This window comes from Athene cunicularia (genome assembly GCF_003259725.1).
Source record: "Athene cunicularia isolate RWA chromosome 3 unlocalized genomic scaffold, athCun1 chr3_part1, whole genome shotgun sequence".
Taxonomy (NCBI): domain Eukaryota; kingdom Metazoa; phylum Chordata; class Aves; order Strigiformes; family Strigidae; genus Athene; species Athene cunicularia.
This window is the reverse complement of record NW_020799097.1, coordinates 23,740,297-23,765,057: the sequence shown is the minus strand read 5'-3', so window position 1 is coordinate 23,765,057 and position 24,761 is coordinate 23,740,297. Positions and strand designations below refer to the sequence as shown.

At 33.7% G+C, this 24,761-nt stretch overlaps 1 protein-coding gene across 1 annotated transcript in view; it reads left to right on the top strand.

Moving 5' to 3' along the window:
- CSMD1 (CUB and Sushi multiple domains 1) overlaps nucleotides 1–24,761 on the top strand; it is a 1,016,265-nt gene that overhangs the window by 759,390 nt on the left and 232,114 nt on the right. Inside the window, exons 24-25 of the mRNA XM_026844050.1 lie at nucleotides 3,900–4,056; nucleotides 21,317–21,508. Of these exons, the coding sequence (XP_026699851.1) occupies nucleotides 3,900–4,056; nucleotides 21,317–21,508 (349 nt within the window). The remainder of the gene's footprint in view (nucleotides 1–3,899; nucleotides 4,057–21,316; nucleotides 21,509–24,761) is intronic.

Here is a 24,761-nt window from a genome sequence, read left to right as displayed (position 1 = left end):
AGTAATGTCACTTAGCACTGCGTGATGCTGGGACCATATAATAATCCTCAGTTTGCAGCAGAACCACTATCTCAGGGCCAGCAGGGGCATCCCCCATTTTGGGCAGCCAGGACAGGACTCAGCTGTAAGTAGGGAGCAGCTGGACAGCAGGCGAGAGAAGCTGAAGTGCCCTCTGCAGCCTGCGGCCACGCTGGCAGCACTTACCCAGTCGAGGGATTCCGTGTTGAGGGTGTAGTTGGTGTGCTTCCAATCTGATTCTCCAGTGGGCTGAAAACTGACCTCCTGAATTGTGAAAATATCACTTTCTTCCTCTCCCTCATGTCCGATCTGAAACAGAAGATGAGATGTAAGACACAGAGCTAGCTCTAACTGCCAGGCGCCTTCAGCCATCTCATCCTGGAGCTGGGAATGTTACACTGCAGGCAAAAACCCAACTGTATGAAAGCAGTGCCCCCCCTCAGCGTGTGCCTGTCAAGACAAGTGCAGCCATGCAGGGGAACACAGGAAATCCTGTCAGGCTACCAGCTCCTGCTGCCCGAAGCAACCTGATGTAAACCAGCAGCCTGATTTTTACAAAGATGTAAAAACCTCTTCTAGTTCTCAATCAGATTTCACAAATCTGTCCAACCTTTGTCATCTAGGACTGGCTGCAGAAATGATCTGTTAAGGCTCACAAAATAAACCAAAAAGATCAGTCTGAAGCAAAGCTCTGAATTTTATTCCCCTTCTGGACCTTTTTTTTTAATCCCTGCTTCTCTTTATGATACCTCACAAGGATGAGATTTGCAAGTTACTGACACGCTGTATTAAATTCTACCTTCTTTTGGCCATTCTCATTTACCCTCCTCAAGCTGCTATGCTGTTAGCCCTGCTTCCCTTCTCAAAACTTAATTCATAAATGGGCCAATAAGCAGCTGATCAGAAATGCCAGGTCGGGATGCGAGGAAAGCACCGGAACATCTCAAAGAGTTCTTGCAAACAAAGCCTTTTCTCGTGTGTGTGTGTGTGTGTGTGTGTGTGTGTGTGTGAAAAAAAAAAAAAAAAAGCAGCAGTTTATCCTTGATCACTTACTAATACTTCAGTATCCCAATCTCGCTGCTTTAACTGTCACTTGAAATTTCACAATTCTTTAAAATGGCTACCTATGGTGAAATGTTTGTAATGTAATTACCATGAACTTGCTAGAGATAAGAGGAAAAACCGAATGTAATTTCAGGTTTTTCATATCTTTGGCCAAATTGACCCTCCTTATTTCTTCATAAAAGAGAATACAGTACCTATTAATTGTAGTACATGAATTATATTGCAAATGGGTTCTCCTAAATGAGTTAAACATGCACACTGTGTATGAATTAATAGTTAGAATGTCTAGACTAGTGTATCAAATGTTTTCTCTGACTCTGGAGACAGTCATATATGACAGAACACAATGGTTGCACACAAGCTGCTTATTGGAATTGGTCCTTGGCCCACACTAAATACCAAACCATGGCCAAGAATTGTTAAGGAAAATTATTTTTCTTTCCCAGGGATGGTTCAAACAAGTTATCATTATAGACAGTAGAGAGCCAATGGTTATATTTTTTCACTAACATTATTTCAGTTACTAGAGTAGACATGTACCTGGTTATGTCTGTAATGTTAAGAACAGCTGGACAACTGTCAGCAGTTAAAAATTGGCATGACTCTTTTTAAAGCTGCTTTCACCTGATCCCTCTTATCTAATTTTTATTTCATAAAATGATGTTTCCATTTATGTCTGGATTAATCTTGAGAAATACTTTTATTTAACCTGCTGATCTTCATGTAGGAAGAGTATCTGGAACAGTCAGTGAAGTAGGCTTTTGGAACAGGATGTCTAAGGGACGACTGCAGTAATTAGCTGTTATTTTTTCTTTTAAAGATGAATAAAAATTACTTTTATTTTAACATAGATAGCACTTTTTATTAATGACAATTAGATTATTTAATTCAAACTAGTATATCTCAAACCAAGTAAAATATAGCTGTGGTTTTTGCATAATATGTATGTTCAGAATGTCGTTAAAAATAAATCTTACAGTGAATGAATGCCTAATCGTTTTGTACAATAGATTTCCACCTTTAATAATAGACTGTAATCAGTCCATGAAAGTAATCTGTAGTTCTGGTTCAGGACAATGGTAGAAGTTTGGAGGTATTTTTTTAGATACTCTTAGCACAGTTTAAAGTCATATTTCTGCTAACAGGTAGACATTAAGTATGTGTTACTGTTCTCATGAATCTTAAATACAATTGATTATGTCTTCCGATAGCTCATGCCCTGATATGACAATCTTTGCCTTAGTAATAAGGATAATAAGTAATAGGTATTGTTCTATCAATGGCTAGCATAAATATATTTCAAAAGATTCTTTTAGTCAAGGTCATTATCTTTATCTGTGTATGTTTATTGCACTGAATTTATGCTTTTATCTTAAAAAAAAAATCTTTATGCACGTTGTTTTTATTATTTTATTTTACTAATGTTGCACCTGATGAATGTCTTGAAAGTACCTCATTCATCTGTATTGATGGTATGCTGGTATTTTCTCACTGAGGAAATAGCTCTGCTTTTAACTGTTGGTCATCATCCATAAATGTAGTTGCCATGGTCTGTCCTCTCAAAAGATGCATTTCTAAATTTCATTAGTAGATCTAACAGGACATTCAAACAGAAAGAAGTAAGTGCCTGTGACCCAAATGTAGCAATTTAGACTGTTAAATGGGTCACTGCCTGCTTCTGGTTGGAATCAGTATAAATCTTCACTGGACAACAATGTCTATGAACTGATAGATGAAGATGCAGACACAGTAATTGTAGTTTTTGCACTAATTATCTACAGTGACTCTAGGCCATATGAAGTCAGGGTAAATTATCTTTTACTTCATATTAGAAACTAGCTGTTCAGATTCATTACTTGCTTTTGTATAAGTATCCACATTATGTATGGTGTGTGTTTTAAAAGTACTTAAAATATGCATATTTGTCTTTTCTTTTTTTTTTTTTTTTTTTTTTTCCTTTTTTTTTTTTTTTTTTTTTTCCTGTGAGAAAGTAGAGGTGATTTATGCAATTTAAAGAAGAAATTAGCTTATTATCATTCATTGTGAGACAAAAAGAACCCACAGAAGACTATTTTGGCATTTTATGGTTTTCAATGTTTTGCAATAAGAAAAAAAATTTTTGACCCCCTAGCCAATACTAACTCTTTGCTTGCCCTGTATTAGTGTACAATTCTTTTTCATTCTAGGATTTGAAAAATTACCGAGGTTAATATTGTTGATTTAGTCCTCCACTGAAAGTTTGCATTAAAGTAACATGGTTAAATAAGAACATCCCGGTTTGAAAATAGACTCACATGCCTTTTTGAAGACCTGTCTTTCTTTGTTAAAACTTATAGTAAAAAAAAAAAAAAATACTGCAGATTCAGAGTCTGAAATAAAAGGTGACAGATTGACTTTAATACTTCAGTTCTGCTGCTGACATCTCCAGAAAGGAGAGAACAGCGTAGAATGGGGTTTACCTCTCACAGCCTTACTTCAATGTTGATTTCAGAAATTATACTTCTGTTAGCCTTTGTGAATAACCATGAAAAATAATGAGTGTATAAAACCTCAGATATAGTCATATATAAATATTAATTTCATTCAAGATGAGCTCACAAAACTGACAAGAAAAAAAAAAATTAAGGGTGACAGAATATTTTGTATTTCACTGAACTGCATAATCAAGTGGTATGTACCTCACAAAATGAAAATATTAACTTTTTTGAGAAACTATTAGCAATACATAGCTAACTTTGAAAGTATTACATAAACTAACATTTTTCAAATATTTAGATTTGATGTCCAGTTTCATGTTACTATTTTGTTTCTACAAGGTGTATGATGGAAAAGACAGTTCTTCACGCTCTCTGGGTTCCTTCACCAGAAGTGACATGATGGGAGTTATCCTTAATAGCACCTCTAACCATTTGTGGATAGAGTTTAACACCAATGGATCTGATACTGACCAAGGATTTCAGCTCACTTACACAAGTAAGTAGCTCGCAAATATTATCCAATTGTCTGTTTTGTGGGGAAATGTGTATTTTTCAGCTGCAGTTCCATTCTCATGGAATGGTGAAGATGATTTCCCAGAATGCACTGTGGTTATCAGACTGACTTTTAATTTCTTACATGGCTGGATAGATGTTAGTTATTTAAGAACATTACTAAAAGCAAAATTGTAATATTTTAAATTTATAAAGCCTAAGTTTGAAGACTTAGCAGTGGGGGTTGAAAGAGTGAATTGTGACATGTGGGTTGAATATATTAGTGTTATACTGTCACAGAAGACTTATAGAGTACAAGGTTTTAAAAAGGAAACATTCAATCCCTGCAGTCAAATTTTAAAAGATGAGTACAAATAAGAATAAAAACAATAGCGTGCCTGGGTGCACACTCTTGATGCGTCCTGACTGATTGTCAGAATCGGGGTGGAGTATGCTGGAAGGATACCTGCATGAACAAGTTTTGATGAACGGTGGACTTGTCCCACAGTTTGCATGTAAATAATTTAAGTAATTTAGCTTGCAAAACAGTGAGTCTTTTTGGGGGGAATAACTTTGGAGATAACTACACACATAAACAGATATTTTGTCCAAGTTTCAAGGAATCACCAAGTACTTTTTGCCTTCAATTTATTGCCTTTTAAATCAGCTTCCATGAGCTCTTGTTGAATCCTGCAGAGTAGAGCACCTCGCTGTGCCCTGTCACAGAGATGGAATCATAGCTCTTTCTAGTACATCTGCTAGTTTCCCTTTGGATTGGAGCCAACAGTGGAATAAGTAGAAATCATTCACTTTCCCTCTGTGTTTTTGCTGTGCCTGGTAAATCTGAAATCTTATAATCCTACCTTTAGTGGTATTTTCTTATAGAACCATAAAGGAAAGGAAGGATTCTCTGGCTAGAGGAAATGTATTAAAGTGATTTTATTTATTTATTTATTTATTAAATGTAGATAGTATATATTCTTTCATTTTATGTTACATAATTCAGAAAGAACCACAAGGCAAATCTACTCTGATTTGCCTATAGAGACCATAGAATTTTTTCTTTGAAAAATCGAACAAATAATTTGTTTTAAAAGTAAACTTATTTTAAGGGCTCTGATTTCAAGGTTCTTGAATCTGTTCCTTTCAAATCTTGCTGCAGTGATGAGTTCCACCCTCTGTTTAGGAGTTTAAAAATAGTATTTTATTTAAAGATGGAATTTTGCTTAATATCTGCATCCAATAGCTTGATTTTGTTACACTTCAGTTGACAATTCTAATAAGATTTGCTCTCCTGTATCAGATTTTTCTATGTAAGTTAACATATGATAATTCATGTCTTAAGGCGCTTTTTTTTTTTTTCTTTTTTTTTTTCCCCCTGGCTGATTGATTAATTTTGAATCTCTAGTCTTCTAGCATTCCAACCTGGTTTACGTTTTCTGAAATGTATAGATAGAATTTAACAGTCTTCTAGCAGTAAACTTAACAATACTGTGTACAGAGGCAAGACTCACTTTTGTATGTCTTTATAACCTTTTCCTCTTCTTTTTTTTCTTGCCAAATATCTCATTTAATATATCATGTGGTCAATTTGTAGCAGTTAATTTTGAAATGTTTATCTGTAATGACTTTTCCTTCTGTCTGTTCTCACAGGAGACAGTCCCCGTTTGTAAATACCATCTACTTCCTTACTTTTCCATGTATTTTCAGGAAGGTAGATTCAAGACAATACATTTTGAGATAGTGACCATCTAACCAGGTGATTTCCATCAACTGTAACAAGAAAACATATTCTATGTTACTTTCAAACACTTCAGTGTGGGATTCTTCACCATTTATAAATTGCTACAAGCAGAAGATGCATTCTGTTGGAATGCTTTGAAAATTGGCTGCAGTGCTGACTCGTTCTTTTGCTGAGAGTCCAATCCTAGCTATATTTTAAAGATTACCGGAAATTTATACTCATTATTTGATGGGATTGCACTTTTTGGTGCAGTTCCAATGCAGTTACTAAACAAATGTGTCCATTTTTTATTTGTTAAATTATATTTACAAAATATAATTATATACATATACAAAATTATATACACACATATATACTTATATACATATGCAAAATATATATACAAAATCATAATTATCTGTTTGGATTATTGGAGCTGCAGTTTACAGCTGGAATTAACTTCCCTGAAAGATTACTCTGAAGTTTATTTATTCGCTTTTCAGACTGAAATATAATGCCAGATCCTTTAAAATTACTAAAACAAGAAAGTTAAAAGAGTGTTAACTGTGGTCTCACTGAAGGAAACGAAAAATACATATGCCAGCGTGAATGAAATTGAGTAATAAGACTACTAGATAGAGCTAGAAGTGATGGTGTAATAAATCTAGTGGTAAATCAGTTCTGGTTATTCCCTATTTGGTTGTTGAGTTCTTGCTGTCCACAAGGGATATATCAACTGCTCTTAATTGTTGGTCTTTGTAGTACTTTTCTTCCCATTAATGCTTTTGAAATTAAGATTAGTGCAGCTTTGAAGCTTGAAATTTAGAACCATTGCAATGTTTTATTAAAAACACTGACTTAAAAGGTTACTATTTCAGTTCTGTGCAACTACTTTTCCATCTTTTTTAACATTGTGAATTACATGGATGATGATATATTTACAAATACAACAGAAGAAGCTAATGATCCATGAGAACAGAAATGTGATAAAGAAAATTTTATTTCTATTTTCAGAATCTCATTACTGCCATAATAAAACAGAATTCTGTAAACTCAGAATCTGAGTGGTTTGTATAAATTCTAAAATCAGTATGTATATATAAGGAAACCTATATAGGATTCAAGTTGTAATGAAATCTGCTATACAGGAAATTGTTTCAGGGTAAGAACAATACTGAATGGAAGCTAGAAATTATAGTAATTTTATTCTTTTACTTGTAACTGCAAGATGGTTTTAAGGAAATGGTTTTAGCACAATTGGTAGAGATATTTTTTTTACTGGAAAGGACCATGAAAAAAATCTGTATTCTTTCTCAACTGTTTTGAGAAACTAAAAAATATTTTGACTGAGGACTAAAATTGTAGTGATTGTATTTTAGGAAACTGCTTCAGAAAAATTGAGACAACAACATTCTGCTAATAATTTAGCATGAGACTTGTGGAGTAAGTATGTATGAATGAGAGTCAATGAAACTGCAATTTGAGCAATACCTGAATCTGTGTCTACCAGAGGAGAAAAACCCAAGAGGAACAAAGGGGAAAACTTTTCTCCTTCCTGTAAAACAAGCTTATATAAATGCACTTCCTTCAATCTAGGGTGAATATGTGTTAGGATGGATAAGAGAAAGTGTTTGTTTTCACCCCTAGTACCACTACGCGGGTGTCAGAGGGGATGACTGTGGACATTCATACCTTAGTGCTGAGGAAATGACAGCATAATCTTAATGGGACTAAATTTTTTACCCGAGGATGATCTCAGGTTTTAACAGATTATTCCATCTTCTGTACCAATGATACAGGAAAGAAGAGAGTCTTCCAATGTGAGAAGTTAGTGGATTATGTTAATCTTATTAATAGAAGCCAAAGTTGTACAAATTTTCCTTTATGTTACTTCTTACTCCTCTCAAACAGAGCTTGTAAAAATAGCAAAAGATTTTCTTTTTGCCTTTTTCCAATATATATTTCTTTTTGACCATCATGGGAAGTGTTTTTATAATCCAAGAAACAAACAAACAAACAAAAAAAAGACTTTTAAGATGCCTTTAATTCCCTAAGAGTAGAGGACATCAATAAATATCTCTATTTAAAAATAGAAGTTTATATATGTTGTAGCCACAACTGACTCATGTGACAGTTACTTTTTTTGGTTGAGAAAATGTCAGTTCTAATTTCATAATTTAAATTTTATCATTTGGGGGATTTTTATTTTTTTTTTTTCCCCTGTCCAGTTAGAACTTTTCTCCCTGAGACACCTTTAAGTTTTTGTGAGGAAGAGAAGATGTAGCCATAGGCATTCTCACAGCTGGACCTACCCTTCCTGGTCATTGCTCAGTTAGATTTGGCCATCCTGGTATAAAGACAACAGTGCTTTGTGCTGTCATGTCAGTAGGATATAACATTAAATTGACATTCAAATTAAAATGAAATCTTATTGATGCCACACAGTGACAGGCAGTAAAAGCAAAACACAGCTGTCTGGTAAAAGTAACAGACTGCGACTTTAAATAAGGAGCAATGCAGTACAGTCTCTGAATAACAAACAGGCAGTCTCCCTGCAGTGTCTAACCACTCCCCTATCACAGTCCTGACACAAGGAATTTTAACAGTGGATGTTTTGACTCATCATGTGGAGAACTGATTATATTCTCACTTGTGTCACAAGTGCTTCCTTGCTACAGTTTAATCCTCATTCCTTGAACACAGTCTCACTTTTCTTAGCTATTGGAAAAACAAGACCAGTCCTTCCACACTTTATCATGCATGTTTTATACAAGTGTTTTGTGATGTTCTGAATACAGCATAATGCTGACTATAATGCTGATGACACCATACAGATCACAGAGTACTCAGCACTATACTGTGCTTCCACAGTGATCACTCTTAAATCCAGTGAAGATAAGTTGTACAGTAATATTAGTTGTGTCTTATTTAGTTCACATAGATGTCAATACAAAAATAACTTTCACAATTTCTGTTTGCCAGTAGCTGTGCTGTTGGTTATCCTTTAAAGATATTGCCATTTTATGTACATGTCCAAAATTCATAGAAAGAAGATAAAACACTTAAAACAATCTTCGTATCTCTAAACAAAGTCTGCAACAAAGAAGGTAGTGTAAGTGCTTCCTGTTCAAATACTTGTCCATCCTTGTTTTCTGAGTAAAAGTTCCCACAGAGTTCAGAAGAAATTACTCTTCCCTCAGTACTGGCTAGAACTCTCAGAACTAATTTATTGTCATGGTGCTTGAAGATAGGTGTCTGTATTCATGATACCGTCCACCCATGTCTTCAGAAAGTACCCCAAGGTTGCAATGTGTAAGGAACTTTACCACTATGTAGAATTGTTCTGTGGACTCTCCTCAGACCTGAAGGCTTTTATCAAGTTCCATGTGCTGGCAGTTGCCTGTCTGAAGTTACTCTGTCCTTATCCAGACAACTCCTTTTTAGGAGCGGCTTATCTAGCTCTCTGGCAGTTTCATGGTTCCTCAGTCTTGTGCAGGATATAATAGAAGAAAGCTTCACTTATCTGCAGAGTAAGCCTTGGATTCCATCGAATGAGTCAGTGGAAGGGTCCATCTGCTCCAGGAATACTGACAGATATATGTAGGAATGTATCTGACTGCACAGTAGCATATAGCAGTATATTCTGCCTCACAACAGACTCCTGTGTGCTTCAGAAACATGTAGAAGTAGTTACAGACTTTATGAAGTCTAGAAACCATTCAGAAATTTGTGGTATACTCTGTAGCTAAATTTTAAATTTCTGAAGGCCTTTCACTCACTTGTTCCTGATTCACTGCTATAGATTAAAAATGTTCTGTGTTAGTTCCTCAACACTTGTCTTTTATTTGTATCCTCCATTTCCCTAGGATGTAAAATTAGATATTTTCCTGCACTGCTGTGGTAAGATAGAAATGACTGCTGGAAAAATTATCTCTAAGGATGTTTCTTTTTGAGAGTGAATGTTATATAGACTCAGACCTTAACTTAATATTAACTTTGCCAGTTTTGAATCCATACCCATTTCTTTCACTGAAAGCAAAATTCTGCATGGCTACCATTTCTGCCAGAAGAATTGGGAAGGTTCAACAACCTTGAGCTATGCCCAGCCCCATAGAACTTGTATCAAATTCTATCTAGTGTTCCTAAAAGAAAACAGATTTAGAATTGTGCATGGATAGATTTTTTTTTTTTTTAAATGTAGGTTTGGTATTTTTATTTGCATTCATCATCCTCTATATTTAGCATGCGTAGTTAGCAGTTTTATAATATTCTTTTCATTGGTCTGAAGATACAACTTTCAGTTTAAGAAAATAAATCTTTAAATACATTTCTCAGACATGATGGAGTGGTTTGGCATCATAATATGTTATTCTGTTATTGCTAATATGTTATTCTGTTATTGCTAAACACTTAGTTCCAATTTTCTGTTTAAGTTCTGTATTATAAACACTCTCTACCCCTACATCTTTCAAGGGATAGTGAAAGTTAGTGCATGGAAAGTGAATCTAATTAGCATAATCTAAATTTATATAAATGGTTTAAACCTGGAAATTAATTTAAGAGAATCCTGAACTGAAATCTAATTTAATTCATTTCCTATTCTACAGTAATTGAAAATGGTAAAAGAATGTAATTGAAAACAGTGTTCTGAAACTGCAAACTCAGTCAATTATCCTAGAACACAAACAGACTAAAATTCAGAAATATAGCAACTTTGCCTCAGGCTGTGTAGTGTCAGGTGAGCAGAACAATCCAGTAATGAAAAGAAGCTGCTGTAGTTTCCTTTCAGTAACTAATAATTGTATAATATCTGTTCCAAAGAGAATATTCACATGCTACAGTAAAAATGTGAGACAAATTTAAATGAAATGAAATGAAACAAAAGGCAAAAATCATTAAATGAGTATGTCTTAACCTATATGTATTCACAGATCATTTTAAGAGAAGTATAATTATGTGACTAACACCAAATTAACATAAACTGTATTGCATGTATACAAAAAGCTGTTGTAAATGAAAGCAAAAATTGCAAAATTGAGAATTAAAAATTATTAATTTTAATAAATGCCAAAATAAAAGCTTCTTAGGAATTTTAATTCAGTTCACTCATGCACAAGTATTATGATATCCTGTTTAACAGCATGATCAGATTATGGTCTCTTCTCTCCCACCCCCAGAAAATGAAACTGCCTTTTGCTTCCAATATATTCAGTACTTACATAATCTGGCCACATTCTTCTGTTCTGCTTCTCCCATACACTGCATGATAGATCTCTTCAGGGCAACATCATATGGGAAGATTTTTCAAAAATATTTTTTGTGAAAATCAAAAGGTTTCAGAAGATTAGGATGAATTTGCATTCAGTTTTAAAGTGTATGAAAAAAAACCCACAAACAACTGAATAAGGTATTCAGGATTTTCACTACAGATGTCTTCACTAGAGTTTTCCATTGTGGTGAATTTCAAAACATAAGTGTTTTTTCTTTTGTTTTGTTTCTTCTGTTTCAACTGAACTTGAGTTTCATAATCTAATGCATTAATTACTTCCTCTTTATGTGTCTACCTCACAGAATAAGTATCAGAAATTGTACAGTCTAAAATAATTTGGCTAAAAGTAGGATTACATGAATTGCTGTTAAAAAAACTGAATGGTTACCTGTTTCTCTGTTTGCATGTCATATAGCAGCTTGTCTGCATGTCATGTTTTTTTCTGCAACCAAAGTTCCTAGTCCTGCAAAATAAAAAAAAACTTTATCATATGAGTATATGAACAGAAAATATGAAAATCTCTTTTGCAAACAGAAAATATTCAGATAATTTAAATGAAATTAAGCATCATTTCATATCATTGTAATCAGCATAGTATAATCTGTGATTTTAGAACCATACATTAAAGTTTGAAACTTTTTGGCATAGAAAGAAAATAAGGTGTCATGTTATGATATTCTTTAAAAACTAAAAGATTAATCCAGAAATTTTATAAGAAAAAAAAAAAAAACAAAAAACCCCCCACCAAAACACAACTTTGTATAAATAAGGTTGTTTTCACTTTTCATTAAAAGACTTTTTTAATCATCTATGAAACTGTTGACTTTAACTTTAGTAAACAGTAGGTGCTAATGATTTTTTTTTTTTCCCCCAAGGCAGAAACAATGAAAACCATTTTATTTGGTGACTATAAGCATTAAATTAACCTTTTATTTGAAAAGTTATATTATCACATACTTTGGAGATGAAAATGCTGGCATGATGTTGTCTGCACCTCAGTTTGGTGTTTTGCCCTTTTTAGGAAAACCTTCCTAAATTTGTGAAGATAAAAATCTCTAGATACCTAGATTTTATGTGAGCAGTTCCCACCCTATGAATGAGCACTCTAAAGTATTTTTTCTTTAATGAACACTCAGCAGGCCTGGATGAAGATGGAGATGAACACTTCGTCCATCTGTACTGGGTTTAGCTGGGATGAAGTTAATATTTTTTCAGCTGATTAGTGCTTGCTCAGTGTCAGGACCTTTTCTGTTATTCGCTCTGCTGCCCCAGCAGGTAAGCTCAGGGTGGACAAGAGGGAGTGAGTTGACACAGCTGACCTGAATAGAACAATGAGATATTCTGTACCATGTGACATCGTTTAGTGATAAAACTTTGGGGAAGTTTTTCTGAAATAGCCATTGCTTGGGGATTCACTGAGCATGAGTCTGTTGGTGATAAGTTAAGGCTTTTGCATTGCTTGTTTTGGTTTTCTTTTCCCTTTTTATTTTCCTTCACTTACTAAACTGTCTGTCTTGACCCATTAATTTTCTTGCTTTTCTCTTTCCAATTCTCTCCCCCATACTATTGTGGGGGAGAGAGAAAACAAGTGGGTGAGGGCTTACCCACCAGCTGAGACTGGCCCACCAACTATGCTGTGTTCTCAGTGCCTACTGCCTCATGAGTAGCCTGAGAAAGTGAGGGTATTGTTGTCTGATTGCAATACCAATGAAATAAAAAACAGACTTGAAGAGGAGGGAAGAAGAGAGAAGGAATAGATGGGCACCTCTGTTTCTATGTCTGCAGCTTGAAATAAGGGAAGCTGCGGTCCCAAACCAAGGAGACTTGCAGAAGTGCAGCAGGGCAAGAGGAGCACCACAGGGTATTAGCAATGATGATATTTGAGACAAAAAAACTAGGACACACATGTAAGAGGAGAACAAGACAAACTCTCTGAGAAGTGTATGGAGTGGAGAAATGAAACTCCATTGGTAAGAAGAAGGTTGCAAGAGTTAAGTTGGAAAGAGGAGAAATCACAACAAATAGAACAGTAGTGGCATAGTATGATAGTAGTACAGGCTGAATAGTCCATTATCATTAAATAGTGTTCTCCAAAAACACTTGGAGTTAAACCCAGGCTTTTGATTGAATTAAAATGTGTATTGTATATGCACATACACAAGTTGAACAATGTTTTTTTAAAAAGCTCTCTGAACATTTAAAAAGAAAAATATTTTTTTAGTTCCTAACAATTATATAGTTTATCATACTTAAACCACTGAATTATCCCTCTGTGTATGGGATTAGAAAGAAGAAAGATGTTAACTATTATTTTCATTTAGGGAAAAATTAGATTTGATATAAGGTATCAGAACATGTGAAAAAGGTAATTTGTTAAAGGTTATTTTGATTTGGTTCTGATAATTGCCAGTTATAATCTCTTGAAGGACTCCTGCCATTTCTGTGTATGGGTCAGAGATTCTCATCCAATCTAAACCCACCAGGTTTTCCTGTTGTAATTCACATCTACTACCAAGAATAATGCTGCTTTTTAAAATCTCCTGCTATAAAGTTTAAAATACAGGTATGCTTTGAAGGTGAGAAAGGCTAGCAGAGATGCGGAAAGATGTCCATATGCATATGTTGTTTTCCATTTGTATTGAAATTATATATTTTATTAACATTAGACATTGGAAGTCATTTGTGTATGCCCCTGATATCAAAGTTTGATCTTAGCTTTCTTCTGACTGAATTTTTTCCCTTTCTGAAAGTGGTTGAAATGATCTCTTCTAAAATAACTCTTGTTAAATACATTACATAGCCATTTTTATAATTTTTGTATTAAATAGAGTTTATAAAAACATAAATTTTCAGGGGAAAAAAAATCCAGAATTAATTTGTAAGGGTTTTAACAGTTTGGATATAGAAATGTAACTGTTTTCTCCCTTCTCTTCATTATATGAGGGAATTGTTTATGCTTCAATAGATTGAGCTTGCTGCCGTAGAATCTAGTAAATTTTTAATAACTGGAGTTTAACAGTAAATAGGGAACAAATTTCTCAGTCATCAAAACTATGTTTCTAATTTTTTAAAACTGTAACACTGTTATTTAAGAATAAAATTAAGATTATGTCTTCAAAAGGTTATGCATAGTATTAAAATCACCCTGCCAAAACTATATGTATATGATATGTGAGCAGAATTAGGGGTGCATGTAGAGAACAGAGTATTTGTCAGAAAGATAGTTAAAGAAGATGAATGCTATAAACCTACTTACTCCTTCTGTTTCCATAAACTTCCTAAGTGGGGAAAGTTGCTTAAGACAGAATGATGGAAGGTAGACAAGATTTATGTGCTTTTTATTATCTAAGTTGTTCACCACAGTTTACCTAGAACTTGATTTTAAGAAGCTTGGGGCATCAATACCACTAGCCAGAATAACAGGTGCTGTGTGCACATTGCTCCCCTGTCAGCATGTGAAAGAATAAGCACAGCTGCAGATGGTGGAATTCTTTAACTTTCAGTCCTGTCTGTGCTATACTGGTTTTTATAATCTTGTACAAATGTTTTTGCATGCTTCAATCCATCCTTAGTATTCATGGTGACTTGATTACTCTATGAGTGAGTATTCTAGAAAAGGCTGTGAGGAAATCAGTGTATTTGTAATCACTGAAGCATTTGGTAGGTGTTAAGCCAAAGTACTTTGCACTAAATAACACCAGAAATAATGTATGTGTTCTTGTTATTTCCTTTAATTTTCTTCCCCTTTGCCCTGAAAGGTCAGACCAGTGTTCTTCTCACAACTAATGCCCAGAATATTTCTAAGTACTGACTGTATGAGTCATTTTCCCGCTGATTATGAAGAAGGCCTAGACATAGAGTGTTCCTGAAGATATCTCTTTGTAGACACTTGAAGTTAGATTTCTTATACTCGCATGGAAGCTCACCTTTAATCCCTGCTTCTCTTATATTGAGTATAAATTATCATTAATTATTCATTTGTTTACTGATTACAAAAGCTTACTTGTATGGTTTAATACATTCAGAGTAATCATCTTGATGCAGGCACATGTATTTGCATACCTATCTCTTGCAAGTATTGTTATTTACTAAAAATATTTTCTTTTGATAAGATCATCACATACAAAAAATGTCTTGTAATTTTTTTTATTATTATTATTATTTTGTATATTTAGATGTTATAGCTGAAAAGGGGAGAACATAAATTTTTAGTAAGACATTTGGACACAAAGAATCTGGTTTGAAATTGGTGGAGAAGGCCTTAAAACTTTTTGTAACATAGTTATTACAGCAGAAAATTTCAGAAAAGCTTTCTTTCCTTTTTCATTTTATGCTCAAAAGACCTGTTACTGACAACATGTATTAGCATCACCATTTTACACATTTTACATATTTACATAAATTTTCTTACATGTTACTTATGTCAAGGAAAAGTGCTGAAACTTCTATTAGGAAGTACTATCCTTTGAATGACTGTCTCATCAGTATAGTCAAGCAGGAATTACCACTTGATTGCAAAGCTTTTGAGAAACTGAAAGTGTAATTCGCAATTTCCCAAAGGATACAAAACAGCAGGTATCATTACTTACTGTAAACTCGTTCTGCTGTACAAGCATGTAGAAATATATCCCTGTATTTGAAAAACATGGCTCCTTTGGTCTCTTTCAGATGTTAGAATGTAAAATATTCAGTCACCAAGACATAAAAACATTTTAGCTTCAGCTTTACTTACAAAAAACTTTACAGATCCAAAAGAAAGAGGTCTGGAGCTAATTTTGTCCCAGTGCATACAGCCCATGTTTATTTGTCATCCTAGGCTCTTTGAAAGTTCATACAAGTTTCTGATGCCTCACTGTAGCCACATTATCCAAACACTTGCCTTTTTATAGACTTTTCTATCATTCTAATTAGGTAGAGATTTTGTAATTGGCACGTTTTCCAGTACATAATATAGACTGTTCTTTCTCTACAACTGTAGGTTTCAATAGCACACAAATGGTTCCAAGACAAAATGAAAATGCCAGGAACTCTCATTTTGAATTGCATTGATTTAATTAAATAGATTATGTTATGGATGTTTAAAATGCAGCAACTGCAGAATGAGTATTTGTTGACATTTACATGCATTTAGAAATCCATTATAGACTCTGAACATTAACTCAAGTACCATTTCATATTTTTAGTTACTCTTTGATAGTTCAAAAATGATTCTGTGTAAAACATATTGATTATGTTTATGAGCTTAAATTACTTGAGATTTAATTAACACTAACAGAGTTCTTGATGTTTCTAACGTTTTCACATAACCTTACTTTTTTAATACTAAAACATCCATTGATATTTCCATATATGTATGTACTGAAATAGGATTTATATATGCACTTGCCCCCCTTTTTTTGGAGTCATGCCAAAATATTTTACCACATCACTTTCAGAATCTGAAGATAGATAATACATAATTTATGACCTCTGTATTCCATGGCAAGTAGAAATAAAAAGACATTACCTTTATGCTGATCAGGGCCCAATTAGTCTATACATATACCATAGCAAGTAATATAATTATTAGAGATTATTAAACACTATTTGGAGTCCCATGGGGTGTGCTTTTAATCCTTCAGTGCTTAATATATGAGCTACAAAAACTTTTTTGCACTCAGAATAATTAATCCCTCTTGGCTTGTCTTGGGAAGTTTCTAATCAGGATTAGTGGTATTGCTGTTTTAATAGTATTTTCCCATTTGTAACAAACTAATATCAGTAGGAAATTATGAGTATACACTCATCTAAGCTGAGATAGTGTTGAATGACACCTATATGCTACATATTATGTTTTCAGGACATGTTTTTCTTTAGTTGAAGCTTCTACAGTTTTGCTAATACTACAGCTAGCTTTTCTTTTAAAACATATTTACGGTTTTGTCTTACTACATACTACAAAAAGCCAGAGTCCACAGAAACAACAACACAGGTTCATTACACGAAGAAATTCTTCCAAATTCTCTCTCTCTCTCTCTTTTTTTTTTTTTTTTTTTTTTTTTCCCTTTTTTTTATTTTTCCCCTATGGATTGGTGGCTACAGTATTCCTTTACTTAGTGGTTACAGTGTTCTGGGATAATATCTGAGACCAAGGTTCCATGATAATTAAAAATTAATCTCTGCAACATCAGAACACCCAACAGTGCAAATCTGATTTGAATCTAGCACAAACACTTGATTGAATTCCTGTAAAATTAACTAGAGAATACAGAGAGAAACTTATAAGCATTTTTTGCTTTTATGCCAGTTTTATATATGGTTTCTCATAAAGTGAGATTATCAATGACAAACAATAATTACTTCAACATAAAACTTGTAAATAAAGTTAACCTGTCAGAAACTGTTAACAAATTTGCACGTGGGACCATGGTATTAAGGGCTATGATATTGCTTTTATTTTACTGTCAGTTCAATTATTTCCTCTGTTTTAGAAATTGTCCTCTTTCATCTCCATGGGTTAAGTTTTAATTGACATAGTATATGTGCCAAAGCATGAACAAGGTTTACCAAACCAGAAAGAAAAAAGATGAAGGAATAAAGCCCTGCAGCCTAATTTCTGTAGTGCTCATAGGGGACCTATATTCTAGTCCCTAATAACAGTGTGCTTATGTGTTCTACTAAGACAGACATAATGTAACGTGCCTCAGCATTGCTTTGTGTAGGAAGTAAAATTTGGGTGACTACTATAGCTCACAATTCAGAGTGGCTTTGTTGCTTTTGTACACTTTCTAGACTATGAACTCATAAATTTTTCTCTCATATTCTTAGAAGTCTTAGCATTGAACTCAAGGTTAGTTTCAAGTAGGAACTTAAATACCTAAAGGTTGGTAGTTTATAATTTTTAGGTAGTTACTTTTTTGTGTGTTTGGCTTTAGGAGAATGATTATTTCAAAATACCTTACGACTTCTTCCACAAATAGGAGTAGGAAATTACTTATTTTAGATTACTATTTTTCATATAGCCACTGTAGGTTTACATGCAGTATAAATGCGCATATGTATATATGGTAAGTAAATGGTATTCTTCCTTTCAAAATAGGCGAAGAGAACATTTGCAGATATCTCAGAACCTCATCAGCTTCTGTAAAAGTACACTGTATGATATAGAATCCTTGAGAATTTCCCTTGGACATTCAAAATGAACATTCGCTTCTTCCATCTTCCTATTGAAGACAGGTTTTGAAGGGTACAAAATTGAAGCTGAACTGAACGGAATGGTGTGCTCCAGGGATGCACTTAGCATACTCCACCCACTAACGGACACAAAAACTAGTCCAAAGTGAAAACAGATAGTGCAGACAGTGTGGATATCGTGTCCTCAGCTTCATTGTTTCACTTCCCAGATTTGCTTCTGCTGTACTGCACTACTTACTAATGTAGTTAGAACCACAGTACCCATCATAATTAAACTGAGTTGAAAGAAGTTGTAATTAATAGTCTACATACATTACAGATATGTCAGTAATGTTTACCCTGACAAATGGTATTTGTACATTCATGATTATATCAAATATGACAGAACGAATCATGTTGGATAAATAGTGATGGCCAATCATCAAGATGTATTCTGGTTGGTTTGGTTTTAATTTAACTGGATTTTATCTATTTATTGTTCTGATAATCCTATAATGAAACTCAAGAATAAGATAATTGACAGCAATTTGCCAGTACAATACTCTTTCTCAGTAGTAAGAGTATTGGCAGAATTTCTCTGACTGCTGGTTCATTTCAATGTCAGGTAAACCTGAGTACTGTGACTGTATGGAGCTCATGGCCGTATTTCCCCACTATGAAAGTTCACAGCATCTAATTTAACACTGAAGTTCTGTTGCAACATTTCAACAATGAGATTTCACAGTGCTATGGTCCTTTATGACGTTACACCAAATGTACAAGAGCATCAGGGCAAAAGGGAATGGAAAGTTCTATATTTTTTGTGCATAATGGGAAGGGGAAGAAACTGCATAAGAAGAGCTGAAAAGGCAGCTTGACTGAACACACAGGGCAAGATCCTGCAATATTGGCACACGGTTATCAACATCTACTTGCACATCAAATACCCCAATTTTTAATAGGCTGATTGACAGAGATAGTCTTGTGTGTGGAAAAGTGTAGTGAACGTGTGATCACAAATTATATGATGTCATTCTTATATTTTTTTCTGCAGTATTCAAAGTGGCATTTTAAAAATTTGGCTTAAAAGACAGCAATTACTTTGTTGGATGTCCTTGCAAGGAAAATTCTGCACTTCAGATACAAAAAGGAATAATGCTCTTTATTTTGTCACACTGAATATTTGTACCTAACGGGTTTTTTTATAGGCATAATATTGTTAAAACAGCACTAAAAACTGAGACTAATGATGGGCTTTTCCTGAATTATCAATAATTAGAAGAAATCTGTATTAATTTTACAAGGTGGTCTTTTGATAGAAATGTCTGAATAATCCAAACGAAACCAGCAAATTCTGACGGGTTTAGTGTCTCAAAGATATTTAAATTTAGGGTTTATATTTTTGCTTCCAGTTAGATATTTTTTATTTGCAGGTTATTTGTTCCTGTATTGTGTTAAATAGGAAATTGAATTCTGACACCCAACACAGTGAGTGGTTATGTTCTCTACAATCAGATTATCTAAAACGTTACCCCAAATAAATATTATATTAGATTTGAGTTTAAAAAGACTGACAGAAAATCTTAACTCCTCTATTGACATAAATGTTCCCACAGAGACTCAAAAATAAGATTTAAATAAGCAATATATTTCTGTGAGACTTCATGTCCTCTGACACATTCACAGGCTGAGAAATTCCTATATGTACTACTGTGTACTCAAACACATTGTCTTTACCAAAGCTGTGTTTACTTATTTACAACTTGCAGGGGTATTTTGTCATTTACAGATATAGAAATACAGTTCAGTGAGTATTTGTACACTATGAGGCTCTTGAAGAAGCAGGTAATTCACCTTGGGACAGTGCTACTGACAGGTGAAAAGGTCTTTTCACATTTGGAGAGTGATGAGGAGGAGGAGTACGATTTTATTTCTTTATAAACATACACACACCTACACAAACCTTTGTAATGAAAATCAATATATTTTAACATGTGTATGCTATGGTATATACATACTACATATTTAGCAATATAACAGAATTATTCTCAAAACCATGTTAGTCAAAATAATGCCAAAGGCTAGTACAACTTTTTACAGGGTGGATATTTTAGTCTTAAAATAAACAAAACCCAACTTTTTTTTTGTTTCTCTTCCTAAATGCCAAATGTTATTCTACATTTTGAATTGATTTCTGTCTTCAGAAAAATTGATTTTAGAATAAGGTTTCTCTATAAGGGCCCCAGTAAGTTTTTAAGTTGGTAATAATCAAGGTCAGTTAATTTAATTATTAATTTTGTATGTTTGTATTAGGTTGTATTTAATTCAATTATAGTATTCTAATGTAGTACTAAAGTGAATTTCGATCTGTGGGGCCTCATGGATTTCTGCCCGAGTCTGCAAATGTAATCAAGAAAAGCAAGCTTGTTTTCAGTAGTGATAGATTTTTGTAGCACTGTGGCTCACTTTGCAGAGAGGAAAGGGTAAAACATGGAAAGAGTTGTAGCTGCTCAGAGTAGAACTGCTTATTACAAGGAGCACAGAGGGAGCTATTTAACACATTCAGCATGTTAATAGGCCAAAAAGGGGAATGCTAATTGAAAATTTGTGTAGGAATATTTCTTCATTTCAGCAGAGAAGAAGCTGAAGCCGTGATATCTTGACACTAGGATGGATGAAATAACCTTTGCATTTTCTTCCTGAGTTATCACTATGGTCTGTTGTCTTCATTATGGAGATTAGAAGAGGATGTGAAGCTCCCACTTAGTGCTAAATACAGGGTCGATACTTCCTTTCCTCTGAATATAAAAGAATGAGAGAATATAAGTGGTATAAATTAATAAAATGCTCACTAATTTCTTTAAAGATAGTGTATATAATGCACTTTCTTCAATAAACTAATGCCATAATCAATATCAAATGAATATTTAGTTCTTGGTGTTTCAGTTTCTGATTTACTGAAATTATATATCATTTATCTCTGATCACTGTGTTTACATCTAATCTAATTGAATCATGAGAATATAGTTTGCATCCAGATCAGATTCATTGGAATTATATTTTGTTTGATATTTTATATCTCTGTGTCTTTTTTTCTTCTCTTCCCATTTCTGTTTGCAGGTTTTGATCTAGTGAAGTGTGAAGATCCTGGCATACCAAATTATGGCTACAAAATCCGAGATGAAGGACATTTTATAGACACTGTCATTTTATACAGCTGTAATCCTGGATATACAATGCATGGTAGTAGTATTATGACCTGCTTAAGTGGAGATCGAAGAGTTTGGGACAAACCTTTGCCAACTTGCATAGGTAATATGGACTGTGACAATGAAAGATTTCATTCTGGTGTTTCAAGAAAAATACCAAAGCATTATGATATGATATGATAATGCTGTAGACTTATTTTAAATTTCAAGTAAATATTTTAATCTGGACATCCAAGTATAACTTCTCTTAAATAGATGGGTGGCTCTAATGGCTACAAAACTGCAGGGAAACACTTGTTCCTATAGGGCAGCCTTTGATGAAAGACTGCTGCTTTCATTCCTATGATATCCTGGGTCATTGAGTCTGATATTCTGTCACAGACAGTATTATCTAAACACTTCATAAGCTAAGCAAGCCCCATCATAAAGCAAATAAACTTTTTTTTTTTTTTTTTTTTTTTTTCTTTGAAGTTAATTCCTAATTTTCATCCCACATTGGTGAATTGTTTTATATGTGTGCTCTTGAGTCGCTGTTGCCATGCTAGGATACTCCATTTGTCAGAGCCTTGAGGCAGACCTTTTCTTTAAATATCATGTCTTCAAGTGACTAAAACTGTGTTTCATTGCAACCAACATAAATCTTAAATAGAGAAGCACTAGGTGAAATGCATAAAATAACTGAACACCAGTATAGCTGTTGTCCATTGTACCTTTGCTAGGGCAGTTTCTCTCCTCTAGTTTTGCTTTTCCAGCAAATTACCAGTGACTTACGGAGTTCTGATTTCACATGGAGTTCCCTCGAGTCCTTGGGAAAGTCTTTCTTTCTATGTGTCTTCTGATGCTTAGTTTTTATCTCTGTTGCTTGCTACACGCAGGCCACCAATTGCTTTCAGTTCTCACCTGACCTGCAGGGTCTTGGCTCTCTCCTATATTGGGTGCTACATTCTCCATTCCAGTAGCCACTTCCAGCCGAACACATTCACAGATCTGCAACCTACAAAGGAGCAGGCTCCATTCCTTTTAAAAGTTCACCTTACCCAGAGGCTGAGTGCTGGAAAAAACCATCAGTGGACAGCATTTCTGCTGTCTTAGTAGAGGTGTTATTTTTTCCACTTGATTTTAGAATTCTATCTGTAAGTTTTCTCATATATATGACAGGTCAAAGCAACTCCAATTTTGATTTAAAGATTTTTCCAGGCTTTTTATATATTCAAGTCCTCAAGCTCTTCAGTTTAATTGGCTAATTTCCTTTTCCTCTAAGTTTTGCCCTTTTGTAGAGAAGGGCCATTATTAGTCCTACCTTTGCTTATCTCCCTATTTAATTTAAATGAAGTCATTACCATAAGGTCATTTTCTGTAATATTTTCTTGTGCCTGCGTTCACTACCAAGTATTTGAATCAATTATAAAACACTTTTTGTTTTGAAGTCTATAAGGTGAATAAATCCATCTATCTAGTTCCTTTTCTTAGTATGGTGATTTGTCCTCTAATCTATATGTTGGAGTTTAAAATCTCAACCATGCAGTATTTAAGAAAAATTAATTAAAAATAAAAATCAAGTATATTGCAGTCTGACCTGTAGGAAGATATGGAACTCAGGATCAAGTGAATCTAAAAAAAAATTCCTATCTTTGCTTCTATAGAACACCTTTCATAACTCTTCTCAAAAATATTTTGGATGAATATGTATGTTTTTTCATGCTGTCTTTATTTAGTTTACTTCATCACCACTACGTCATGCTCCCTCTGCTCCCATATCCCTACTTCTATTTTCAATTTTCTTGATAAACATATATACCTTAAAATTCTATATTTCACCTATAATTGCTACTTTTTTTTTTTTTTTTTTTGTACTTTGAGTTTACATTACTAGATTTGGTTTTGGTATTTTGTTGCACAGCTTTTGGAATCACTTGTACCAAAATCTCTTATTCCTTGAGGATCTCATTTCATCTCTAAGCAGAATTATGTCCCAATATCAATTGAATGGCCAATTTTCTACTTGTATCCTGAGAGAGATTTTGTTCTTGCTTTCTGTCTGTTCAACCACAAGGCTATCTTTCTATCTACCTTTATCTCTTTACATACCTTTTTATTTGCTGTTTTTGTTCCTGTCTTTAATATCATATTTGGGGATTACATCGGTTTTGTATAAACTCCCTCTTTTGCTTCTAAATTTAAGTCTCCAGAAACACTAATTAGCTCCCTAAGAAGACAAATGTTTACCATGCTCTCTGGAAATCTTCTAAAAGTGAATCTTTCTAAACAGCCTTTCACAAACATTCTTCATAATCTTAATAAAAATGTAATTTTTTTCTACCATTCTGTGCACAGGAAAACTTGTCATGAAGATCCCTGAAAATTCAGTTAAGCATCTGCAGATTATTTCATGCTCTCTTTTTTTCCCTCTGGTTTTATTTTCTTTTCTTTCTTCATTTTTATCTTATGCTATTAGAGTTTTATGACTTCTACTCTGATTTGACTGTCTTCCTATTTCTTCCTTTTTCTTAAGTTGACATGAACTTCCAAGCATCACTTTCTTTCTTAGACACATTTTCTTGATATCCTGTTTGTGGCTTCCTATTCTTTTTTTGCTCGTTGTGTTTTAGATCAGCATTTGATATTTGCTGTTTTCTCCAGTGACATTTACAATCATTTTAATCTAATTCACAAAAAATTTCAAGCCCGTACGTATATGGGTTTTAAAGCCCATACATATTCCACATATTGCACACCTAGTAATTTTCAACAATACACTTCTATACTGGTCTTAGCATTCATTTTCATTTTTGTTATGTTCTAAGCCTTACTGAAGGAAACTAATGAATTCCTGTAATTCCCTCTCAAAGATTATAGAACTTGTTTGAGTATGTCACTTCTATTTGTTATAGTATGGTTCTTTATATACCATACTCTTTGAGGTGGTGATTTTACAGTATACTTATTTCTCCATATTGGAAAACAAACTTTTTGGATATTTTTTATAATCACTTTTGAAAGTTTACTTTTTATCTGCTCTAAAATAGATTTTCTTTTTTAAATATATGAACTATATAATGTATCATCCCAGATTTTATCACGTATTCTAAATTTCTAAATTAGTTTTCTCATAATTCTAAACTAAATCTGTCAATTAGTTTGAGTTTAATTAATTTTCATTATCTTGAGTTACCTTGAGTTCTTTGGTAAGTATAGTACTGTATCAGTCATTTCTTTAACTGTAGTCATCTATCACTGCAATTACTGCATTCTGAACTTTTTTGTATAATGAAAATTAACTGAAATCTTAGGCAAAGTTTACATTTGAAGAAATTATGTACTAAAGCATCTTTCTGCTGTGGTTCTATAAATAATAT